The 21,569-nt window shown below is 45.6% G+C and overlaps 1 protein-coding gene across 1 annotated transcript; it reads left to right on the top strand.

The window, feature by feature from the left end:
• Positions 1-3,802: 3,802 nt before the first annotated feature.
• On the top strand, positions 3,803-19,432 carry LOC307056636 (uncharacterized protein; the record flags this gene model as incomplete). Its single annotated transcript, XM_079709455.1, has 3 exons — positions 3,803-3,859; positions 14,281-14,419; positions 19,218-19,432. 3 exons carry the CDS (start codon positions 3,803-3,805, stop codon positions 19,430-19,432), a joined length of 411 nt encoding a protein of 136 aa, XP_079565581.1.
• Between the last annotated feature and the right edge of the window lie 2,137 nt (positions 19,433-21,569).

Raw genomic sequence — 21,569 nt, 5'->3', positions numbered from 1 at the left:
AGTGCAAATGGTAACGGCCTCAGTCAGGGAAACTGACATGTATTCGTTAAAAGTAAGAATCGCTATGACCTGAAGGAAAATCTGCAGGTTTAACCCCAAAGAGTATAACATGTTCCCCAAGGGAAAATGGATACAAAATGCTCATGAATAAGACATATGGTGATTCCGCTTTAGACTTCCAAACGTTTTCTGAATGTTGAACAACAGCAATTCCCAGTGCCTGTGCCATGGGTGGGGGGCTGTGGAAACCTGACCGACTCCAGCCCTCCTTCAGAAACATTCTGAACCCAAAGGTACACGAGCAATATCTTCAAAAACCTGGTGAAAGCAAAGTCTGACCCAAGAACAGTACATGTGGACACAACATCATTCAAGTGCAAGAAAATAGGCAAACAGTCCCAAACAGAACAGAAGTCCAGAACTACAGCACCCAGGCCCCTTGACACAACCATAACAAGATCCATTCCATCGGGATTGACTCACATCAAAGAAGAGTGATAGGAGAGGCACTGGTGGGAACCGAGTAAGACGGGGATTAATATTGAGTAATTTACAAATGATGATCACAGCAGAGACCATCCACAGACGCCTTGAGTGGAAAGCTGTAAACTGCACAATCTTCTTCCTCCCCAGTCTAATTCTTCTTGTATCTTCCAAAAGAGCGAGGAGATTAGCCATGAAAGTTGATATCACAAAGTGCTTTTGAAAATTGTTTCTCCTTTACTTGGTCTGCATTATTCCCATCCTGTCTCCCTGTTAAGGAGGGGCTGGACCCCCTCCTGATTTTCCCTTCTTCCCCAAGAGAGGACACACACAGACGCACTTGAAAGATACACATGCCTGCGTGTATGTCCTGGAAACACACAGTGTGGCTTTTGATGTTTTTATTTCAGATTCACATGCAAGTTGTGCTAAAGATTTTATTTCATTCTTTTCACTTGCTGAATATTATATTGTGAAAATTCAGCCACGCTTCTTTGCATAAACCCAGTTCATCTTCCCTCTGGTCCCTAGTTTGCCAGCCTAAGCCTGTACCCACCTCACTGACTGTCTTGGTTGTGGACACCGGCAGTGACCCCACTTGACTCTCTCCAGGAGCCAGGGCCCCAAGCATCCGCCTGTGAGGTCCTGGCTCTCAGTGCCTACCTAGGACGGCCATGTTTCCTTCACCTGTAAAGGGGACTTGGAGCCACTACCCGTCTCGGGGATCTATTGTGAGCATCAGTGAGGCACTTCTCAAGGACACTTAGAGCATCCCCGACACATAAGAAATGTCACCTGTATGACCTGCCAGCATTATTGTCCCGGATTTGTAAGGCTCTCGGGTGCCGCGTCCCCACTGTCTCTGGCCTCCTCGCCTGCCCCGCCCTGACCCAGCCCTGCCTCTCAGGGACCAGGCTCCACATCTGGGAGGCCGACTCTCCTTCCATTGTGATCCCTGAACATTATGCTTCCATATCATTTCAGAATTGCTTGTTGAGCTCCTCACAGCGCCTGCGGGGAGTTGTTAGAATTGGCCGTGTAGATCAGTGTGCGGAGAAGGCCATCCTGTCCATCACGACGTTGAACCAATGCAGGTGGTCACAGTGGCCCATCGTTTAGTCGAGGACAAGCCTTGCTGGGGGGGATCCTGGAAGCCGACACTTGTTCTTCTGCATGGGCTGCTCACTGCAAGCGAATCCCTGTCCTGAATATTCTCACTTGGAAGCCTCTCTACAAGCCTGCAATTTTCCTTGCTCAGATAAATCAGTTAACATTTTACCATCTTTAAAAAAAATGCTCCTTTGCTTTCATCGTTATTTGGTTCAGGTGATAGAGGAGTGAAAACACACATGATCCCCCCACCAAGTCCCATGGGACACTCACAGCCAATGTGACCAGGAAGCGCCTTCCTGTCCCTCTTCCTTTTTGCCTCTGCTTCTAGTAAATTCTCAGTCTGGAGCCTGCGGACCATGGATGGACATCAGATCCGCTATGGAGTCTTTAAACTTTTATGTAGCGACTTCCCTGGCATCCAGTGGGAAAGAATCTTCCTTCCAATGCAGGGGACTTGGGTTCAATCCCTGGTCGGGGAACTAAGATCCCACATGCCACAGGGCAACTAAGCCTGCACGTCATAACTACTGAGGTGGCCTGCCTCAACCAGAGACCCTGCGTCCCGCAAACTACAGAGCCCACGCGCTCTGGAGCCCGCATGCCACAATTAGAGAGAAGCCCGCACACCGCAACCAAAGATCCCACATGATGCAACTAAGACCCGTTGCAGCCAAATAAATAAATATATAAAATGAATAAATAAATTAAACAAATATTTAAAAAAATAAAATAAAATATACTTCTATGCAAAAATGTGAGCTTATGTGCAGATATGAACACTTGTCTGGAGAGAAGCTATTAGAATTTCAAAGAGGGGTATATGCACCGAAAGAACTTAAGAAAGGGTCTACAAGCGTGGTCCCCGATGTGGAACAGGAAAAGAATTTTAAAACACGTTTCACTTTCACAAAGATGAAAAGTAACTAATGTGCAATACGTGACTGTACAGGAGCATTTGTACAGTATAGAAATGCACGTCTTCCTGGGTGTAGCTCAGAAGCTGTTTATCGATGGGTGACCGTCAGGAGGGCAGAGGCCCCTGCTGTGCCGATGGCTCAGCCTGATGCCCTAGGAGTCCCCTCCTCACCTGCTCAGGCCTGAGACCCACTTTGCAGGACTCAGTGAACCGAGCAGTAATCAAAGGACGGAAGCGATTGAAGGCCTAATCTAAAGAACGCCCCCCCCCCAAGTAATAATAAGTCCTCCGCTACCCTGGGGAGGGAGCTCACCCAGGGGACGTTATAGGGGTCCGCTGGACAGGTTAATCCATTGTTTCCTGCACCTGGATACAAAATTTCCTATGTAACTTCTTCAAGGAGGAAGAGCTGCCTCTGCCTGGGGGTGAGCTGCCTCCCCTCCTGCGGTCCAGGACTTGGGAGATCCTGGGGCGACATCGTGTGGCAGCAGGCAGAACAGCACAGCGTCCGTCCCTGCCTGAGCACAGATGCGGTATTTACTCCCATGTTACATGTGGGACATCCTTGTTTTAAAAAGTGTTTGTCTATGGGAAACCCAGCCTCCACTGGCATCCTGAATTCTACCTCTCAACACTGCCACCCAAGAGGTGGGCTGAGTAGAGACGTCTGAAAGAGTTAGAACCAATATCTTTGTTATCACAGCAGCAGTCTTCATACGTGGACCACGTGGCAAAATTCTCAATCCATTATTTCAGCCAATACTCCAAATCTCCCATAGAGTCTTACACAGATGAGATACCTGATTGCCAGAAAGAGCCCCTGGACAGGCATTTCCCATGGATAAGGAAGGTGAGGGTCCAGGCCCCTCTAAGGCAGGAAAAGCAGCTGCAGAGATGACATCAAATGGGAATGATCCAGGCTACAAACTCAATGTCAGTTCCCAAGGCCAGGCTCTCAGTGAGTGGTTGCCTTCTCTGTGCTTCTGCACCGTCGCCATGAAAAGGGGACCACGTGCTAGACCGGTCCTCTTCACTGGGAACAACATTCCACAAACGGAACTGACAGCAATGTAGAGAAAGGACAGTGAACAGAGGGAGTTAGAAAATGCGAGGCACATAGATCTTCTGGGGAGGTGGCCCAACAGGAACCAGGAGGGACAGTGTGTCCAGCATGTCACCTGGCCCTGGCAGGTATATAAAGGCTCCTGACCCAGAAGCACCCACACCTGAGCATCTGCCCTCTCTTTCCACCTCCTCCTCTAACCTACGTCACCCTCCACCCACCAGAACATGGGCTGCTGTGGCCGTTCCAGGGGCTGTGGCTCCAGCTGTGGGAGCTGTGGCTATATTTGGCTCTTGTGCTATATTTGAATTAGAAATAGCAACGTGAATTCATGATGTGTATTATCTCTAAAATATTGTATTCTATTCCACTGAAAGACCTAGGAAAATGCCAACCCAGTAGATATGAGCACTCCAGCACCGAGTCTACTCTAGTGAAATGCCATTTCTTGTGTCTTAATGGGACATGGGATTTCTGGAGACATGGGACTGGAAATGAACAAGATGAATCTGGAACATCTTGTCATCCCAGAAAGCAAGGAAGGTAACAAAGACAACTCGGACATGCCAAAGGTTGAGGCATCAGACTCGAAGAGACCCCCAGGAAACAAGCTGGGGACAATGTGACACCACTTTTTCCAAAGGACGGCTACACATCAAATACATTTAAATCTATGAGTCCATAATCATACACAAATAATAATAACACAAATAACATGCAAAATGCATAAGCTCTTACAACTATAAGATGTTTCATCTAAGCTGCACAGTAAGCAGAAATCAAAAACCTATACTAGATTCACAAAAGATAAAGAAACATGAATCGAGGCACACCACTACAGGAAAACATCAAATCACAAAGAAAGACAGCAAGGGAGAGAGAGAAAAACAACAACAACAACAACTATAAAACAGCCAGAAAACAATTAACAGGATGACAAGAGTAAGTCCCTACCTATCAATAATTACTTGAAATGTAAGTGGATTAAATTTTGAAACCAAAAGACATGCAGGGGCTAATGAAGGAAAAGACAAGTCAGTCTAATTTAAAACATAAGCCAGGGGACAAAAGTCATTTGCTACAGATGGTTGAATTATACACCAAATTAAAATATGGCAAAATCATTTGAATAGGACTCAGAGATGAAATGATAAAACTACAGAAAAGGTTGAAAAGGGAGACATGGAGACCTTAGACAAAACTTGACCATCAGAGATCATAATAGACAGAATCAATGAAACAGAGAAGCATGGAGCAGGACAGAGATGGCTAGAAACTGGATAGCTGACGTTAAAAAAAAAAAAAAAAAAGCCTTAGAGGCTCACAGCGTAGGTGAAAAGGCAAAGCTACCACATCACCAGAGACAGGTAAACACATGTGTGAGGTGGGAGGCAGTGAGGACCCAGCCACAGTGCAAGTGGTAACGGCCGCAGGAAGGGGAACTGACATGTATTCGTTAAAAGTAAGAATCGCTATGACCTGAAGGAAAATCTCCAAGAGTAGCCCCAAAGAGTATAACCTGTTCCCCAGGGGGCAATGCATACAATTTGCTCATGAATAAGACATATGGTGATTCCGCTTTAGACGTCCAAAGGTTTTCTGAATGTCGAACAACAGCAATTCCCAGTCCCCGTGCCATGGGTGGGGGGCTGTGGAAACCTGACCGACTCCAGTCCTCCTTCAAAAACATCCTAAACCCAAAGGTACTCGAGCAATATCTTCAAAAACCTGATGAAAACAAAGTCTGACCCAAGAACGGTACATGTGGACACAACATCATTCAAGTACAAAAAAATAGGCAAACAGTCCCAAACAGAACAGAAGTCCAGAACTACAGCACCCAGGCCCCTTGACAAAACCATAACAAGATCCATTCCATCGGGATTGACTCACATCAAAGAAGAGTGATAGGAGAGGCACTGGTGGGAACCCAGTAAGACGGGGATTAATATTGAGTAATTTACAAATGATGATCACAGCAGAGACCATCCACAGACGCCTTGAGTGGAAAGCTGTAAACTCCACAATCTTCTTCCTCCCCAGTCTAATTCTTCTTGTATCTTCCAAAAGAGCGAGGAGATTAGCCATGAAAGTTGATATCACAAAGTGCTTTTGAAAATTGTTTCTCCTTTACTTGGTCTGCATTATTCCCATCCTGTCTCCCTGTTAAGGAGGGGCTGGACCCCCTCCTGATTTTCCCTTCTTCCCCAAGAGAGGACACACACAGACGCACTTGAAAGATACACATGCCTGCGTGTATGTCCTGGAAACACACAGTGTGGCTTTTGATGTTTTTATTTCAGATTCACATGCAAGTTGTGCTAAAGATTTTATTTCATTCTTTTCACTTGCTGAATATTATATTGTGAAAATTCAGCCACGCTTCTTTGCATAAACCCAGTTCATCTTCCCTCTGGTCCCTAGTTTGCCAGCCTAAGCCTGTACCCACCTCACTGACTGTCTTGGTTGTGGACACCGGCAGTGACCCCACTTGACTCTCTCCAGGAGCCAGGGCCCCAAGCATCCGCCTGTGAGGTCCTGGCTCTCAGTGCCTACCTAGGACGGCCATGTTTCCTTCACCTGTAAAGGGGCCTTGGAGCCACTACCCGTCTCGGGGATCCGTTGTGAGCATCAATGAGGCACTTCTCAAGGACACTTAGAGCATCCCCGACACATAAGAAATGTCACCTGTATGACCTGCCAGTATTATTGTCCCGGATTTGTAAGGCTCTCGGGTGCCGCGTCCCCACTGTCTCTGGCCTCCTCGCCTGCCCCGCCCTGACCCAGCCCTGCCTTTCAGGGCCCAGGCTCCACATCTGGGAGGCTGACTCTCCTTCCATTGTGATCCCTGAACTTTATGCTTCCATATCATTTCAGAATTGCTTGTTCAGTTCTTCACAGCGCCTGAGGGGAGTTGTTAGAATTGGCCGTGTAGGTCACTGTGCGTTGAAGGGCATCCTGTCCATCACGACGTTGAACCAATGCAGGTGTTCTCAGTGGCCCATAGTTTAGTCGAGGACAAGCCTTGCTGGGGGCGATCCTGGAAGCCGACACTTGTTCTTCTGCATGGGATGCTCACCGCAAGCGAATCCCTATCCTGAATATTCTCACTTGGAAGCCTCTCTACAAGCCTGCAATTTTCCTTGCTCAGATAAATCAGTTAGCATTTTACCATCTTCAAAAAAAATGCTCCTTTGCTCTCATTGTTATTTGGTTCCAAGTGATAGAGGAGTGGAAACCCACGTGACCCCCCACCAAGTCCCATGGGACGCCCACAGCCAACGTGAACGGGAAGTGCCTTTCTGTCCCTCTTCTTTGGGGCCTCTGCTTCTAGTAAATTCTCAATCTGGAGACTGCGGACCATGGATGGACATCAGGTCTGATATGGAGCCTTTAAACTTCTATGCAGGGACTTCCCTGGTGGTCCAGTGGTAAAGAATCTTCCTTCCAATGCGAGGAATGCGGGTTCAATACCTGGTGGGGGACATAATATCCCACATGCCACAGGGCAACTAAGCCTGCACGTCACAACTACTGAGGTGGTGTGCCTCAACCAGAGAGCCTGCGTCCCGCAAACTACAGAACCCACACTCTCTAGAGCCCACACGCCACAATTAGAGAGAAGCCCGCACACCGCAACCAAAGATCCCACATGATGTAACTAGGACCCGATGCAGCCAAATAAATAAATACATAAAATGAATAAATAAATTAAATAAATATTTTAAAAAATAAAATAAAATATACTTCTATGCAAAAATGTGAGCTTATGTGCAGATATGAACACTTGTCAGGAGAGAAGCAATTAGAATTTCAAAGAGGGGTATACACACCAAAAGTACTTAAGAAAGGTTCTACAGGCGTGTCCTTGACGTGGAACAGGAAAAGGATTTTAAAACACGTTTCACCTTCACAAAGATGAATAGTAACTAACATGCTATACCTGACTGTACAGGAGCATTTGTACAGCATAGAAATGCATGTCTTCCTGGGTGTAGCTCAGAAGCTGTTTATCGATGGGTGACCGTCAGGAGGGCAGAGGCCCCTGCTGTGCTGATGACTTAGCCTGATGCCCTAGGAGCGCCCTCCTCACCTGCTCAGGCCTCAGACCCACTTTACAGGACTCAGTGAACTGAGCAGTAATCAAAGGACGGAAGCGATTGAAGGCCTAATCTAAAGAACAGCCCCCCCCAAGTAATAATAAGTCCTCCCCTACCCTGGGGAGGGAGCTCACCCAGGGAACGTTATAGGGGTCCGCTGGACAGGTCAATCCATTGTTTCCTGCACCTGGATACAAAATTTTCTATGTAACTTCTTCAAGGAGGAAGAGCTGCCTCTGCCTGGGGGTGAGCTGCTTCCCATCCTGTGGTCCAGCTCTTGGGAGGTCCTGGGGCGACATCGTGTGGCAGCAGGCAGAACAGCACAGCGTCCGTCCCTGCCTGAGCACAGATGCGGTATTTACACCCATGTTACATGTGGGACAGCCTTGCTCTTAAAAAGCGTTTGTCTATGGGAATCCCAGCCTCCACTGGCATCCTGAATTTTACCTGTCAACCCTGCCACTCTAACCCTAGACACAGAGTGTCTGAGTGGGTTTTTTTTCAAGACTCAACTATATGATGCTTCCTATAGGGACTCATTTCAGATTCAAGGACACACATAACCTGAAAATGAAGGGAAAGAAAAACATACTCCATGCAAATGAATAGGGGTAGATATACTTATATCAGAGAAAATAGATTTTTTTCTCAAAAACTGTATCAAGAGGGGCTTTCCTGGTGACGCAGTGGTTAAGAATCCGCCTGCCACTGCAGGGGACATGTGTTCGAGCCCTGGTCCAGGAAGATCGCACATGCTGCAGAGCAACTAATCCTGTGTGCCACAACTACTGAGCCCGTGCACCTAGAGCCCGTGCTCCACCACAAGAGAAGACACCACGATGAGAAGCCCATGCACCACAACAAAGAGTAGCCCCTGCTCGCTGCAACTAGAGAAAGCCCACGCACAGCAACCAAGACCCAATGCAGCCAAAAATAAATAAATGAATTAATTTTAAAGAAAAGACACAAAAAAACTGTAACAAGAGACAAAAAGGTTATTATATAATGGCAAAAGGGTGAATTTATCAAGAGGATATAACAATTGTAAATACAGATGCACCCAACATCAGATCACCTAAATATATTAAGGAAATATTAACAAATCTGAAGTCAGAAATAGACAGAAATGCAATAATGTTAATGAAATTCTATGCCCCACTTTCAGCAATGGATAGATCATCCACACAGAAAATCAATAACAAAACATTGGACTTGAATTACACACTATATCAGATGAACTTAATAGATACCTACAGAACTCTTCATCCACAGAAGCAGAATACACATTTTTCTGAAGTGCATGTGGAACATTCTCCAGGGTAGATCATATGTTGGGTCACAATAAAAGCCTCTACAAATTTAAGATAGAAATCATACCAAGTACCTATTCTGACCACAACAATATGAAACTAGCAATCAATAACAGGAAAATGCAAAAATTCGCAAGTCTGTGGAAATTAAATAAGACACTTCTGAACAACCAATGGGTCAAAGAAAAAATCAACAGGGAAATCAAACAATATCTTGGAACAAACAAAAATGGAAACACAACACAGCAAAACTTCTGGGATGCAGCGAAAGCAGTTCTAAGAGAGCAATGGCTATGGTTTGAATGTTCACACCCTCCCCAACCCCCAGGGTCCTTTACTGAAATCCTAGCATCCAGTGTGATGGTATCTGGCAGTGGGGTCTTTGGAATGTGCTTAGGTTATGAGAGTAGGGCACTCATGAATGGGATTAGTTTTCTCATAAAGAGACCCCACAGAACTCCCTCACCCCTTTCATCGTGTGAGGACACAGCAAGAAGGTGTCACCTATGAACCAGGAAGTGGGCCCTCACCACCACCACACCAAATCCTCCAGCACTGTGATCTTGGACATCCCAGTCTCCATAACTGTGAGAAATAAATTTCTGTTGTGTATAAGCCACCCAGTCAGTAGTATTTTGTTAGAGCAGCCCAAATGGCCTGAGACAAAGCTTATAGCAATAAACTCCTAAATATATTAAGCAAAATATATTTTCCTATGTTAGGAAAAAGATCTCAAGTAAACAACCTTTACATCTCAAGGAACTAGAAAAAGAAGAACAAACAAAGCCCAAAGTTGGCAAAAAGAAAAAAATAACAAAGATCAGAGTAGAAATAAATGAAATGGAGGCTAGAAAGCAACAGCAAAGATCAACCGGACCAAGAGTTAGGCTTTGGAAAAGAAACAGAATTGACAAATATTTAGTGATATTAGCCAAGAAAAAAATAGAGAAGACTCAAATAAAATCAGAAACGAAAGAGGGGCCATTACAACAGATACCACAGAAATAAACAGATCATAAGAGACCACTATGAACAATCATACACCTATGTCGACTGAAGAAACATGCACAAGGTGAGAGTTGTGAGTTAAGTTTTATTTGGTGCAAAATGAGGACTATAGCTCAGGAGACAGGCTCTCAGTAGCTCCGAGGAACTCTCCTAAGAAGTAGGGGGAGAGGTCAGTATATAGGCGATTTTTGTGAAGGGGGTACATGCAATCAAGCACACATTTTGGCAGAAGTTCGCTGCTAGTTGTGAGGATCAGATGTCTCAGTTAATGATTTTAGTGCTTTTCTAGATAGGAGAAGATGCAAGAAATTGGGCTTGTAAGATCTTCTCCTGAAAAATATCTAACTCTCTGAAGGCCTGTTCTGCCAGTTTTTCCCAGAGCACAGAGGGCCTCATTCTCGATCTCCACCCTAAACTCCTTTCAGGGGGTGTTGAAGGTCAGTGACTACAGTGGCCAGTGACTTCATTCTTGTAGAACCAGATGGGGAGTGACAATTTTTAGTTGGCACCAACAAATTGGAAAACTCCAATGTGTATTTTTTCAATACCACCAAACAAGTCTTTAGTTCTTAGTGGTCACTGACTCGGTATCCCACAAATTTAACTCAATTTCATTCTGACACTATCTATCTGGAGTTAGTGTCAGATCCCAGAGGCTAAGGGCTCAGTCCTACCAACTGCCCACTTTCAACTTCAGACACCAATATCAAGTCCAGGTTGTCACCTGTGCTTCTAACTGATTGGTTATAGAGCAGGAGTTCAGCAGACCTCTCCTTGGGGTTGATTAATTTGCTACAGCAGCTCACAGAGTTCAGAGAAACATGTTACTTACTAGATTACTGATCTCTCATAAAAGGGTATAACTCAGGAACAGCCAGATGGAAGAGATGCACAGGGCAAGGCGGGTGAAGGGGTGCATAGCTTCCATGCCCTCTCCAGGTGCCCACTCTCCCTGAATCTCCCTGTGTTCATCAACCTGGAAACTCACTAACCCTCGCTGTTGAAGTTTTTATAGACCTTCGTCCGTAGCTCCCCGCTCCCCCTTCCCAGAGGTCAGCGGTTGGGCCTGCAAGTTCCCTCTGATCACTAGACTTTCTGATGACTAATCCCAGCCTGAGGCTCTCCAGGGGTCCCATGTGAGTCACCTCGTTAGCACACACTCAGGTGCTAATGAAGGACAAACACTCCCATCACTCAGGAGATCCCAAGGGTTTCAGGGGCTCTGTGCCAGGAACCAGGGACAGAGACCAGATGAACATGGCAATGGGGGCGGTAAAAGTCAGACCCCAAATACCTGTCAACAGCAGGACCCGCGGGGGCTGGCGTCACGGAAGGAAAACCCAGAGCCTACGGCGTCCTGGCTCCGTCCCTAGCTGCCCCTCCTCTCAGGAGTGGCTCCCCCACCTCTGAAATTCCTTCAAGAGCTGAGACGCAGGGCCCCGTGCTCCCTCCCCATCCACCCCTCTGCCCTGCCCAGATGGTCCAGGTTTGATCCTGCGGGTCTCCTTACCCCAGGGGCGAGGAAGGGCCATCGGCTCCTGGAAGTATTCACTGGCCAGCTGACCATTGCTAAAATGATTCCCCACCCAGACAGCTCACCTGCCCGGCGATGCACTTTATACCCCATGCCGGCCGGGTCTCTGTAGGTTCAGCTGCTGAGGCAATTGGATGAGCGTGTGGGGAACAAACTCCTGCCTCACACTCACCAAACGCAAATTGAGTTTGAGATCCATCATAGAACTAAACGTAGAAACAAAAACTAACGCTCCTATAAGGAAAGCTAGATTTCTTCAGAGGGGTCAGAAGAAGGCACTAACCCTCAAAGATAAAAGTTAAATTGGATCATGAAAGTAAAAAACATTTCCCTGTCAAAGGATGCTATTAAGATATCAAGACAATGATGAAGCAAACTAAATACTAGGAGAAAATTGATAGATAGATAAATAGATGGATAGATAGATATATAGATGATAGGTAGATAGATACATAGATAGATGATAGATAGATATAGTAGATAATAGAATAGATAGATAGATGATAGATAGATAATAGATAGGTGAGAGATAGATGAGAGATGGATAGATTGATAGATTGTTGATAGATAGATGAGAGGTAGATAGATGATAGATGGATAGAAGATAATAAATAGATGATAGATAGATAATAGATAATAGGTAAATGGATAATAGATAGATAGATGATAGATAATAGATAGCTAGATAGCTATAGATATATATACACACACAGTTTATTTAGCTGGAATTTATGAAGAATTTCAATAAATTAATCACAAAAAAAGAAAAGCAAAAAAAAAAAAACACAATAAAAATGGACCCCAAAATTGAACATTTTTCCAAGAAAGTATATAAATGGCCAATAAACACATGAAATGGTGCTCAACAACCCTAGTCACCAGAGAAACACAAATCAAGGTGCACATGAGACATCATTACACACCACGAGAATGCCGAAGATTTTTTAAACCTGTAAATATTAGGGAAGACGGGGAACCACTGGTGCTCTCAGGCATGGCCGGCAAGGATGAAAATGGTGTGAGCATCATGGAAACTGTCAGTTTCTTATAAAGTTAAACCTCCCCCCGCCTATGCCCCAGCAAGCCCACTCCTACATGTATAAGCAAAAGAAACAAGACACGTGTTCACAAAAGACTCCTATATAGATATATGTATATGTGTGTAAACATATATAATTGAATCACTTTGCTGTACACCTGAAACTAACACAACATTGTACATGAGTTATACGTCAATAAAATAATAATAATGAAAGAATGTCTGTAGAAGTTTTATTCATTGCAGCCCAAAGCTGAAAACAATCCAGATATCTGGGAACAAGAGAATGAATGGGGTCCCACTGGAGTACATTTTCACCTGGAACACTACTTGGCGATTTTAAATATATACACATCACTGATACACAGGGTAAGATGTTGAGTGAAAGAAGCCAGGATATATGCTTCACAGTCCCATTTATGTGCCTCCAACAACAAGAAAAACCAGTCAGAAGAAAGGGAGGCTGTGGGGCTGGGGATTGGCTGGAAGCGGGGGAAAGTGGACCCCCTGGATGACGGAAACAGTCTATCACGACCAGGGTGGCGGCTACATCAGAGCACGCTGAGCAAAACTGGTGGGCTCGCATATTCAAAATATGTGTGTTTCACTGGATGTAACTTTCACCTCAATAAAAAAATTAAAAGTGACTTTCTAGGAAACGAGGGTCCATTAGAGAGGATGGCTAACCAAAGGGTGGCCGATCCACTCAAACTATTTTCACAGCTTTCAGAGATGGTAAATGTGAATTATGTCAGTTGACTTGAGGAGTTTTTATAAAAACTGACTGAATAGGGCTTCCCTGGTGGCGCAGTGGTTGAGAGTCCGCCTGCTGATGCAGGTGACACGGGTTCGTGTCCCGGTCCGGGAAGATCCCACATGCCGCGGAGCGGCTGGACCCGTGAGCCATGGCTGCTGAGCCTGCGCGTCCAGAGCCTGTGCTCCACAACGGGAGAGGCCACAACAGTGAGAGGCCCGCGTACCACAAAACAAACAAACAAACAAACAAAAAAACTGAATAAACTAAAAAGCATAGGAAGAGTAATAGGAATTTGGGAAGCCGGGTCCCACGAAGAGAAAGAATACTGGGTCTAATTCCTGTTTCGGGGGTGGTTAGCCAAGAGGAGGGGGGCAGGAAATGAGAAAAGGGGAAAAAGTCAGGACACCCTGAAAGCGAAGTGCTTCAAATCTTGCTTTTGAAATTCAACAAAATATTGAGACTGGTGGTTTGGATGCAGGAACTATAAGTAGTCTTATTTTTCTGCTCAATACTTTTATTTACAGAAATGACACCAATTGATTTTTAAGTAGAGAAATATAAACATTAGAGCCGGGGACAGAGGATTTTTATCAATGAGCAGAAACTGGAAAGCCAAAGATGGTGACTCACTGCCCATGGGTGACCGGATCTCAGGGGCTCCCTGAGCAGGGAGCTCAGGCTCTGTTTACGAAGAGAAATACCTTGAGGAAGAGGCTGCCTTTAGAAACCAGAGAAGCAGAACTCAGCTTGAGCTATTGGGGGCTCATGGGACGGCAAAGAGTTTAAAAATAACACTTGTGCATTTGAAATAAGTAAACACATAAGAGGAAGTCATCATGTGTTGAGTGTAAACACTGGCAGGTATACAGAGGCTCCTGGGTCAGGAGGCTCCACACCTGAACACCTGCCCTCTCTCCCCACCTGCCCCTCTGACCTACTCCACCCTCCACCCACCAGAACATGGGCTGTTGTGGCTCCAGCTGCTGTCTCCCCATCTGCTGCTGCAAGCCCATGTGCTGCTGTGTGCCAGCCTGTTCCTGCTCCAGCTGTGCCAAAGGGGGCTGTGGCTCATGTGGCGGCTCCCAGTCCAGCTGCTGTGTCCCCATTTGCTGCCAGTGCAGGATCTGATATGCTGACCACAGACCTCAGGTGGTTCCAGCCAATCCAGCCTCCCTGGCCATGAGTGGTGACACATCCCATACCCCCAGTGCACACTTCTCAGTCCATCCTCTCCAGGAGTGATGCAGCCTGAATCTTCAGGACCAGAGATCCTGATGGAGAAGGGGGTCCCCCTCATACTTTCTGAGCCATCTGAGGATTCACTGCCACACGCATAACTCAGAAGAATCTTCCTCCTGCCCACTGAGCTTTACCATCTGCAGGCTCTTCAGGAGCTAAGCCACAGAAAACCCACCCATCATGCTCCAAATGGGGCACAGAGCTGTTCTAACCATCTCCTTCCTGGCCTCTTACTGCTGGGTCCTGATTCTCATATAACCTCAGGGCTGGCGCTCACCACCCAGAGCCTGGGGGCCCAGATCCACTAAATACCCCTCCCCTCTTCCCTGACACCAGCTCATTCTGATCCTTGGTCTAGCAAATTCTATTCTGGACTTTGTGAGGCCTCTAAATAAATTCTCAACAACAAGCCTTGTCTCACTATGATTCTTTTCTTACAGCCTTTCTCAGAAGAAACATTTCTAAATGTCTGGTGCACCATCAGTGGTAGCAGAAACCAGCGTGTGTTGGCAATATTTACTAAAATTTAGTACATGTGCACCTTTTTATTCTGTACCTTGAGTTCTCAGTATTTATCCAGAGTAAAGGATACTGGATGTTCATAAATTTTGTGGGCAAGTTCAGTTAACACAAAATTATTTTTAAGACGATGAAAGTAGCAACCACCTAAAATTGAATGACTGAGACTTGTTTATATGTTTATATGACTTATGATATATTCTTTGGGTGGTTGTACAGACAACCAGTACAAATGCCTGTGGGATCTTTATAACCTGGGGATGTGGTTTTTTTATTAGGTAATGAAAAAAAGTCACAAAATGTTATAAGCATGTGATCACAACCATGCATGCCCAACCCAAGAGATGGATGAGGTAAAGTTTCCTTAATCTTTTTTTTTTTGGCTGCATTGGGTCTTAGTTGCAGGATCTTCGTTGTGGCTTCTCTCTAGTTGTGGTGTGCTGGTTTTCTCTCACTAGTTGAGGCACACGGGGTCAGTAGTTGTGGCACGTGGGCTTAGTTGCCCCGTGGCATGTGGGATCTTAGTTCTCCAACCAGGGATTAAACCCATGACCCCTGCATTGGAAGGCGGATTCTTTACCACTGGACCACAAAGGAAGTCCCTAATCTTTTTATTTTTCATTTTTAAAATTAATAAACTTTTTTAAAATATGCAGATTTGGGACACTATGAGCATTCTTTATTCTGAAATGGGTGGTGGTTACACGGTACAAAAGTTCAATGAGCTGTAAACTTTTAAGGTAGGTACACTTTCCCACCTCAAATCAAAAGCAAAACACAAAAATGAAAATAAATTATGCAGATGTTCTTAAGTCACATGAAGAAATAGATCACATCAAGCCCAATGTTGGATGTCAGAGAAAAATCACTTACCTGGTTTTGCCAGATACAACACCATGAGGTGAGCAGGCATCTCTGGCCCTAAGCAAAGAGCTCACCTCTACATTTAGTTTTCCGAATATGCTGCTCCTCCAGGAACTGCTGGCATTGTCAACACCAAAGAAGAGTGGGAAACTTTTCATGAGGAGCCTGAAACCTTTTGTGAGACCCAATCCTGTCTTCCACAAACTCAAAGTTACGAAAATCTTTGGAGAGACAAGAGTGGCGCAGGCCAAGAACACTGACAGGAAACACCTTAGCAGGAAACACAAAGACTGCACAGCCAATCACCAAAGGGGCAGTAGGTGTCAGGGAGGGCTCTGCAGACAGGATCAGTGTGTTCCAGGGGCAAGGAACACCGAGCCCAGTTCCCTCTGGGCTCAGGAACACTGACCCAGCATCATTCACTGGTGATCACCATCAGCCAAGTAAACTTGTAGGGAGGGACCTATCTAATGGGGAAAGAAGAGTCTTTCAACAAATGGTGCTGGGACAACTGAATACCCACATGCCAAAGTATCAAGTTGGGCCCTTATTTCACACCATACACAAAAATTAACTAAAAATAGACCCAAGATCCAAATTTAAGTGCTAACACTATGGAACACTTAGAAGAAAACAGAGGTGTAAATATTCATGACCTTGGATTTGGCAAAGCAGTCTTAGATATGACACCAAAAGCATAAGCAACAAAAGAAAAATGGATAAATTGGACTTCATCAAAATTAAAAACATTTGTGTTTCAAAGAATATCACTATGAAAGTGAAAAGACAACACAGACTGCGAAAAAATGTGTGCAAATTGTATATCTGAAATGGGCTTTTATCTGAAATATACAAACTTAACTTTGCTTGATGGTGATTGCCAACAATTTCCTCTCAGGAAATTGGAAATAGAGGGAAACTTCCTCAACTTGATAAAGAACATCTACAAAAACCTACAGGTAACATAATACTTAATGGTAAGAAACTCAAAGCTTTCCCACTAAGATCAGAAACAAGGCAAAGATGTACTACTGTCTCACCACTGCTTTCCAACATCATACTGGAAGTGCTAGCTAATGCAATAAGACAAGAAAAGGAAATAAAAGGTATACAGACTTGGAAGGAAGAAATAAAACTGTCTTTGCTCACAGATGACACGATCACATGTGTAGAAAATCCAAAATAATCAATAACAACAACTCCCAAGGACAGACCCCCCCCATCTCATGTCCTCTGCCTCTTGTCTGTAGAAAAGTTTTAGCTTCCTAGGCCTTCCCTAAGTTCCAAAGAGCTAATTTAATCAGAGAGGTGAGAAAATGCAGAAACAAAGGAAAACAGTCAAGCAAGACAAAATAAGAGTTTAGCCATAAAACAAAGTCAAGAACTTTAGTTCTCCCTTAAGAGCTATAGATAATATCTTGAGCCATATCTTTGAGCTGTTTTACAGATACTGAAACCCCCACCAGGTGGGAAAGGTTAACTGCATGCTGACCACCAGCACAGAAGCCCCAGAACAGCTGGAACCAAAAGGTTGATGATTGAGAGTCTCAAAACATCACCCTGTTACGTCACTATCAACCAATCAGAATTGTGAGTGAACTGATCACCCACCCTGTGACCCCCTCCCTCACAGAGTCTTTAAAGACCCTTCCCTCAGGAATTCCCTGGCAGTCCAGTTGTTAGGACTCTACGTTTTCACTGCTGAGGGTGTGGGTTCAAACACTGATCGGGCAGATAAGATCCTGCAAGCCATGGCCAAAAATAATTAACTAATTAATTAATTAAATTTAATTTTTTTAAACAAGACCCTTTCCTGAAAGCCATGGGGGAGTTGAGGTCTTTTGAACATGAGCTGCCCATTCTCCTTGCTTGGTGCCCTGCAGTAAATGCTGCACTTTTCTTCATCACAACCCAGTGTCAGTAGATTTGCATTGCTGTGTGTTGGGTAAGTGGACTCAAGTTTGGTTCGGTAACCAATACAGAATTACCATGTGACTCATCAATTCTACACCTAAGTATATACCCAAAAGAATTGAAAGTAGGAACTCAAACAGGTATTTGTACACTCTCATTCTGGCAGCATATTCACAATTGCCAAAAGGTGGAAATAACTCAAGTGTTCAACAGATAAATGGGTTAAAAAAAAAAGTGATCTATACACACAATGGAATATTATTCAGCCATAAGAAGCAATGCGGTTCTGATATATGTTACACCATGGATGAACCTCGAACACATTATGCTTAATGAAATCAGCCAGACACAAAAGGACAAATATTGTTATTATTCCATTGTTATGAAATGTCTAGAATGGGAAACTTCATAGAGACAGAAATCAGACCCAAAACCACCAGGCCTGGTGGGAGAGGGACTGAGAGTTATTGCTTAATGGGGACAGAGTGTCTGTTTGGAGTGAAGAAAAAAATCTGGAAATGGATGGTGGTGATGATTACACAACATCATGACCGTACTTAATGCCACTGAATTGTATACTTAAAAATGGTTAAAATGGTAGATTTTATGCTATGTGTGTTTTATCACAATTTTAAAATTACTTTAAGATGACAGATGAATAATAAAGTAAACCAGAAAGTTTATTTAGAAATTAAGATTCCCTAAGTAATCCCTAAAAGAGGGGATCCTAGAATCGGGAGTGAACAGGGGCTGTCTCCCCTCTACCCTGAGCTACATGGTGATGGAGACTCCTGGGGAGAAAAGGGGCATCAAAGGCACCTTCAGGTAAGTGAGGGTCTGGGCTTCATTTGGGGCTCAGTAGAGAGAACAGCACACACCTAAGAACTGCAAGTGTCCCATTCCTAGAAAATTCCAGAAAAGCTAAAAATTCTGGAAATTACTTTCCATTAATAACTGCAAAACAACCAAAAAAAAATAATAGCTGCAAAACAAAATGGCAAGAGGCTAAATGTAGAAACACAAGAAAGAGGATGGTGGGTAGAGCCAATGAGAGGCCAGGGACAAGAATCGTGCATGTGCACAAACACACACACACACTCACTCAATGTGCCCTGAGAAATGGCACAAACAGGAAGTAGGAAGCCAGTGTGTGGTCAGCTTGACCCTGGCAAGTATATAGACTCCTAGCCCAGAAGGCTCCACACCTGAGCACCCACCCTCTCTCTTCACCTGCTGCTCTGACCTACTCCACCCTCAACTCACCAGAACCATGGGCTGCTGTGGCTGTTCCAGAGGCTGTGGCTCTAGCTGCTGTGTGCCCGTCTGCTGCTGCAAGCCTGTGTGCTGCTGTGTGCCAGCCTGTTCCTGCTCCAGCTGTGGCAAAGGGGGCTGTGGCTCTTGTGGGGGCTCCAAGGGGGGCTGTGGCTCATGTGGCTGCTCCCAGTCCAGCTGCTGCAAACCCTGCTGCTTCCAGTCCAGCTGCTGTGTCCCCATTTGTTGCCAGTGCAAGATCTGGGGCTCTGACCTCAGACCCCGTTACAAGTGGTTCCAATCTGAGCTCCCATGGCCATGACCAGTGAGACACCCCATATTCTCAGAGCCCAGAGCCTTGTCCATCTTTATCAGGAAAGGCATCACCTGAGACTCTGAATCCTGACAGAGCCAAAGGGCCACCTCATGCTCTGTCCCCATCTTGGAGTCCCTCCTCCACTCTTACTCCAGAAGGCCCTTCCTCCTTGTTTCTGCACTTGTGTCTGCTGCTCATCGGGGTTCGAACCAGAAACACCCACCACTTTCCTCACTGAACTCCAAGGATCAGTTAGTGCTGTTACTGCCAGAGACCTACCTATCTCCCTGTCCCCATCACCTCTCTTCTGCTCCATCTGTAATACCTGAGCTGTGCTGGGTCAGGGCCCCCAGGAGGTAGCTAATGCCCCCCCTGCCCTGGGGCCACCAGGTACCCCCAAACCATCTCTCCTCTTCCCTGGGCCTTGCCCCTGCAACACCTGCTCACTGTCCTCTGTCTGCCAAGGTCTGCTCCAGACCCTGAAGAGCCCCTAAATAAACACATTCTCCAACAAAAGCCTTGGGCTCACTGTGATTCTTTTTTACATTCTTTGTAGATGCAAAACCTAGCAAACACCCAGTGGGAGTGAAAACTGATGAAGTTTCATGATATTTACAAATGTTTAACTGGCATAGACTTTTTGAGAGACACGTTTTCTCAGAATGTGTCCTAAGGAACAATTCCTGGTTATTCCCCAGAAAAAAACATAATAAGGCTGTGAGTCAGATCATTATTTATAGAAGCAAGAACTCAGGAGGTACCTAAAAGTACAGCCAGTGTGACTTGGTGATGTGAGAAAGTCTTCCACCCACAGGGTGGGTGGCAGGTGGAGGGCACAGACACCTGTGCATCCTTGCCACCTGAAAGGACGATTTTATTGTCAGGAAGAACCTGCCAGGACACAGCCTTTTCTCAGCTTCTGTGCACTCGGGACCTTGAGTAATATTTCTGTTTCTCTGCTTGGCTGGGGCTCCTTCCTGCTCTGACACAGTCAGGACCAGTCTCTTAGGAGAATCTGAGCTTATCTCATTTGCCTTTTTAAACTACACGTTTTTTATGTTGATTCAAAAATATGGTTTAAAATAACATACAGGAGGCGGAATCAAGATGGCAGTGTGGGAAGACACAGAGTTAGCATCTCCCCACAGCTAGGGCACCTGCCAGCCACTGGTGGGGGATTCTGACACCCAAGAAGATGGGAGGGACCCTAAAAGTGAACCAGTAGGACGTAGGGGGACTGAGGGGGGAGGAGAAGTGGAGGCCAGACAGGATCGGCACCCCTGAGGCAGGGGAGATCAGGAGAGGCAGGTGGGAGGGGCTCCCTGGGAAGAGTGGGAGAGGAGTGGAGGGCAATCGCCTGGCCCATTCGGGCTGGGGAGCCTGCTGAGCTCCCAGGCTGGTCCCCTGCCTTCCAAGGCCACGCCCCTCCCCAAGCTTCACTGGTCCTGGGGGCATAGGAGTGAGACCAAGGAGATCAGGTGAGGCAGGCAGGAGGGGCCCTCCCAGACCAGAGGAGCAGGAGAGGAGAGGAGGGTGTCTGCCCCACCCACTCAAGCCCAGGAAGCCTGCTGGGCTCCCAGGTGAGGTCCCTGCCCTCTGAGACCAGGGGTGGGGGGCATGCCTAGGCCCCTTCTGTTCCTTGAGCCTAAGCCCAACCCCCCACAGCCTCCAGGGCCTTTTCCAGCTCTGTGGGTCCTGAGCATAGATCCCACCCACCACCCAAACCTCACCCTTGCTTAGGCCCTGCCTTCCACAGCCAAGGCCTTTTCACCCCACTTTTTCTTTTTTTTCTTTTCCTTCCTCTTCTTTTTTACTACTGTGGTACTGACGTACCTTCCGATTGTTGATTCATCTGTATTTTTATTTTTATATTCTTTCTAACATATCTGCTAGTTTCCTACTCTAATTTTATTTTTTACTTTGTTATTGTTCTTTTTTTTTTTTTTTTTTTTTTTTTTTGGCCACCCGACATGGCTTGCAGGATCTTGGTTCATGAGCCCGGGGTCAGGCCGAAGCTCCTGCAGTGGGAGCTCTGAGTCCAAACCACTGGACAAACAGAGAACCTCAGACCCCAGGGACTATTCATTGGAGTGAGTTCTCACAGAGTTCCTCATCTCAGCACAAAGACCCAGCTCTACCCAAT

This window comes from Hyperoodon ampullatus, assembly GCF_949752795.1.
Source record: "Hyperoodon ampullatus genome assembly, chromosome: 7".
Classification (NCBI taxonomy): domain Eukaryota; kingdom Metazoa; phylum Chordata; class Mammalia; order Artiodactyla; family Ziphiidae; genus Hyperoodon; species Hyperoodon ampullatus.
The sequence above is the reverse complement of the archived record's forward strand: the minus strand, read 5'-3'. Positions and strand labels throughout refer to the sequence as shown.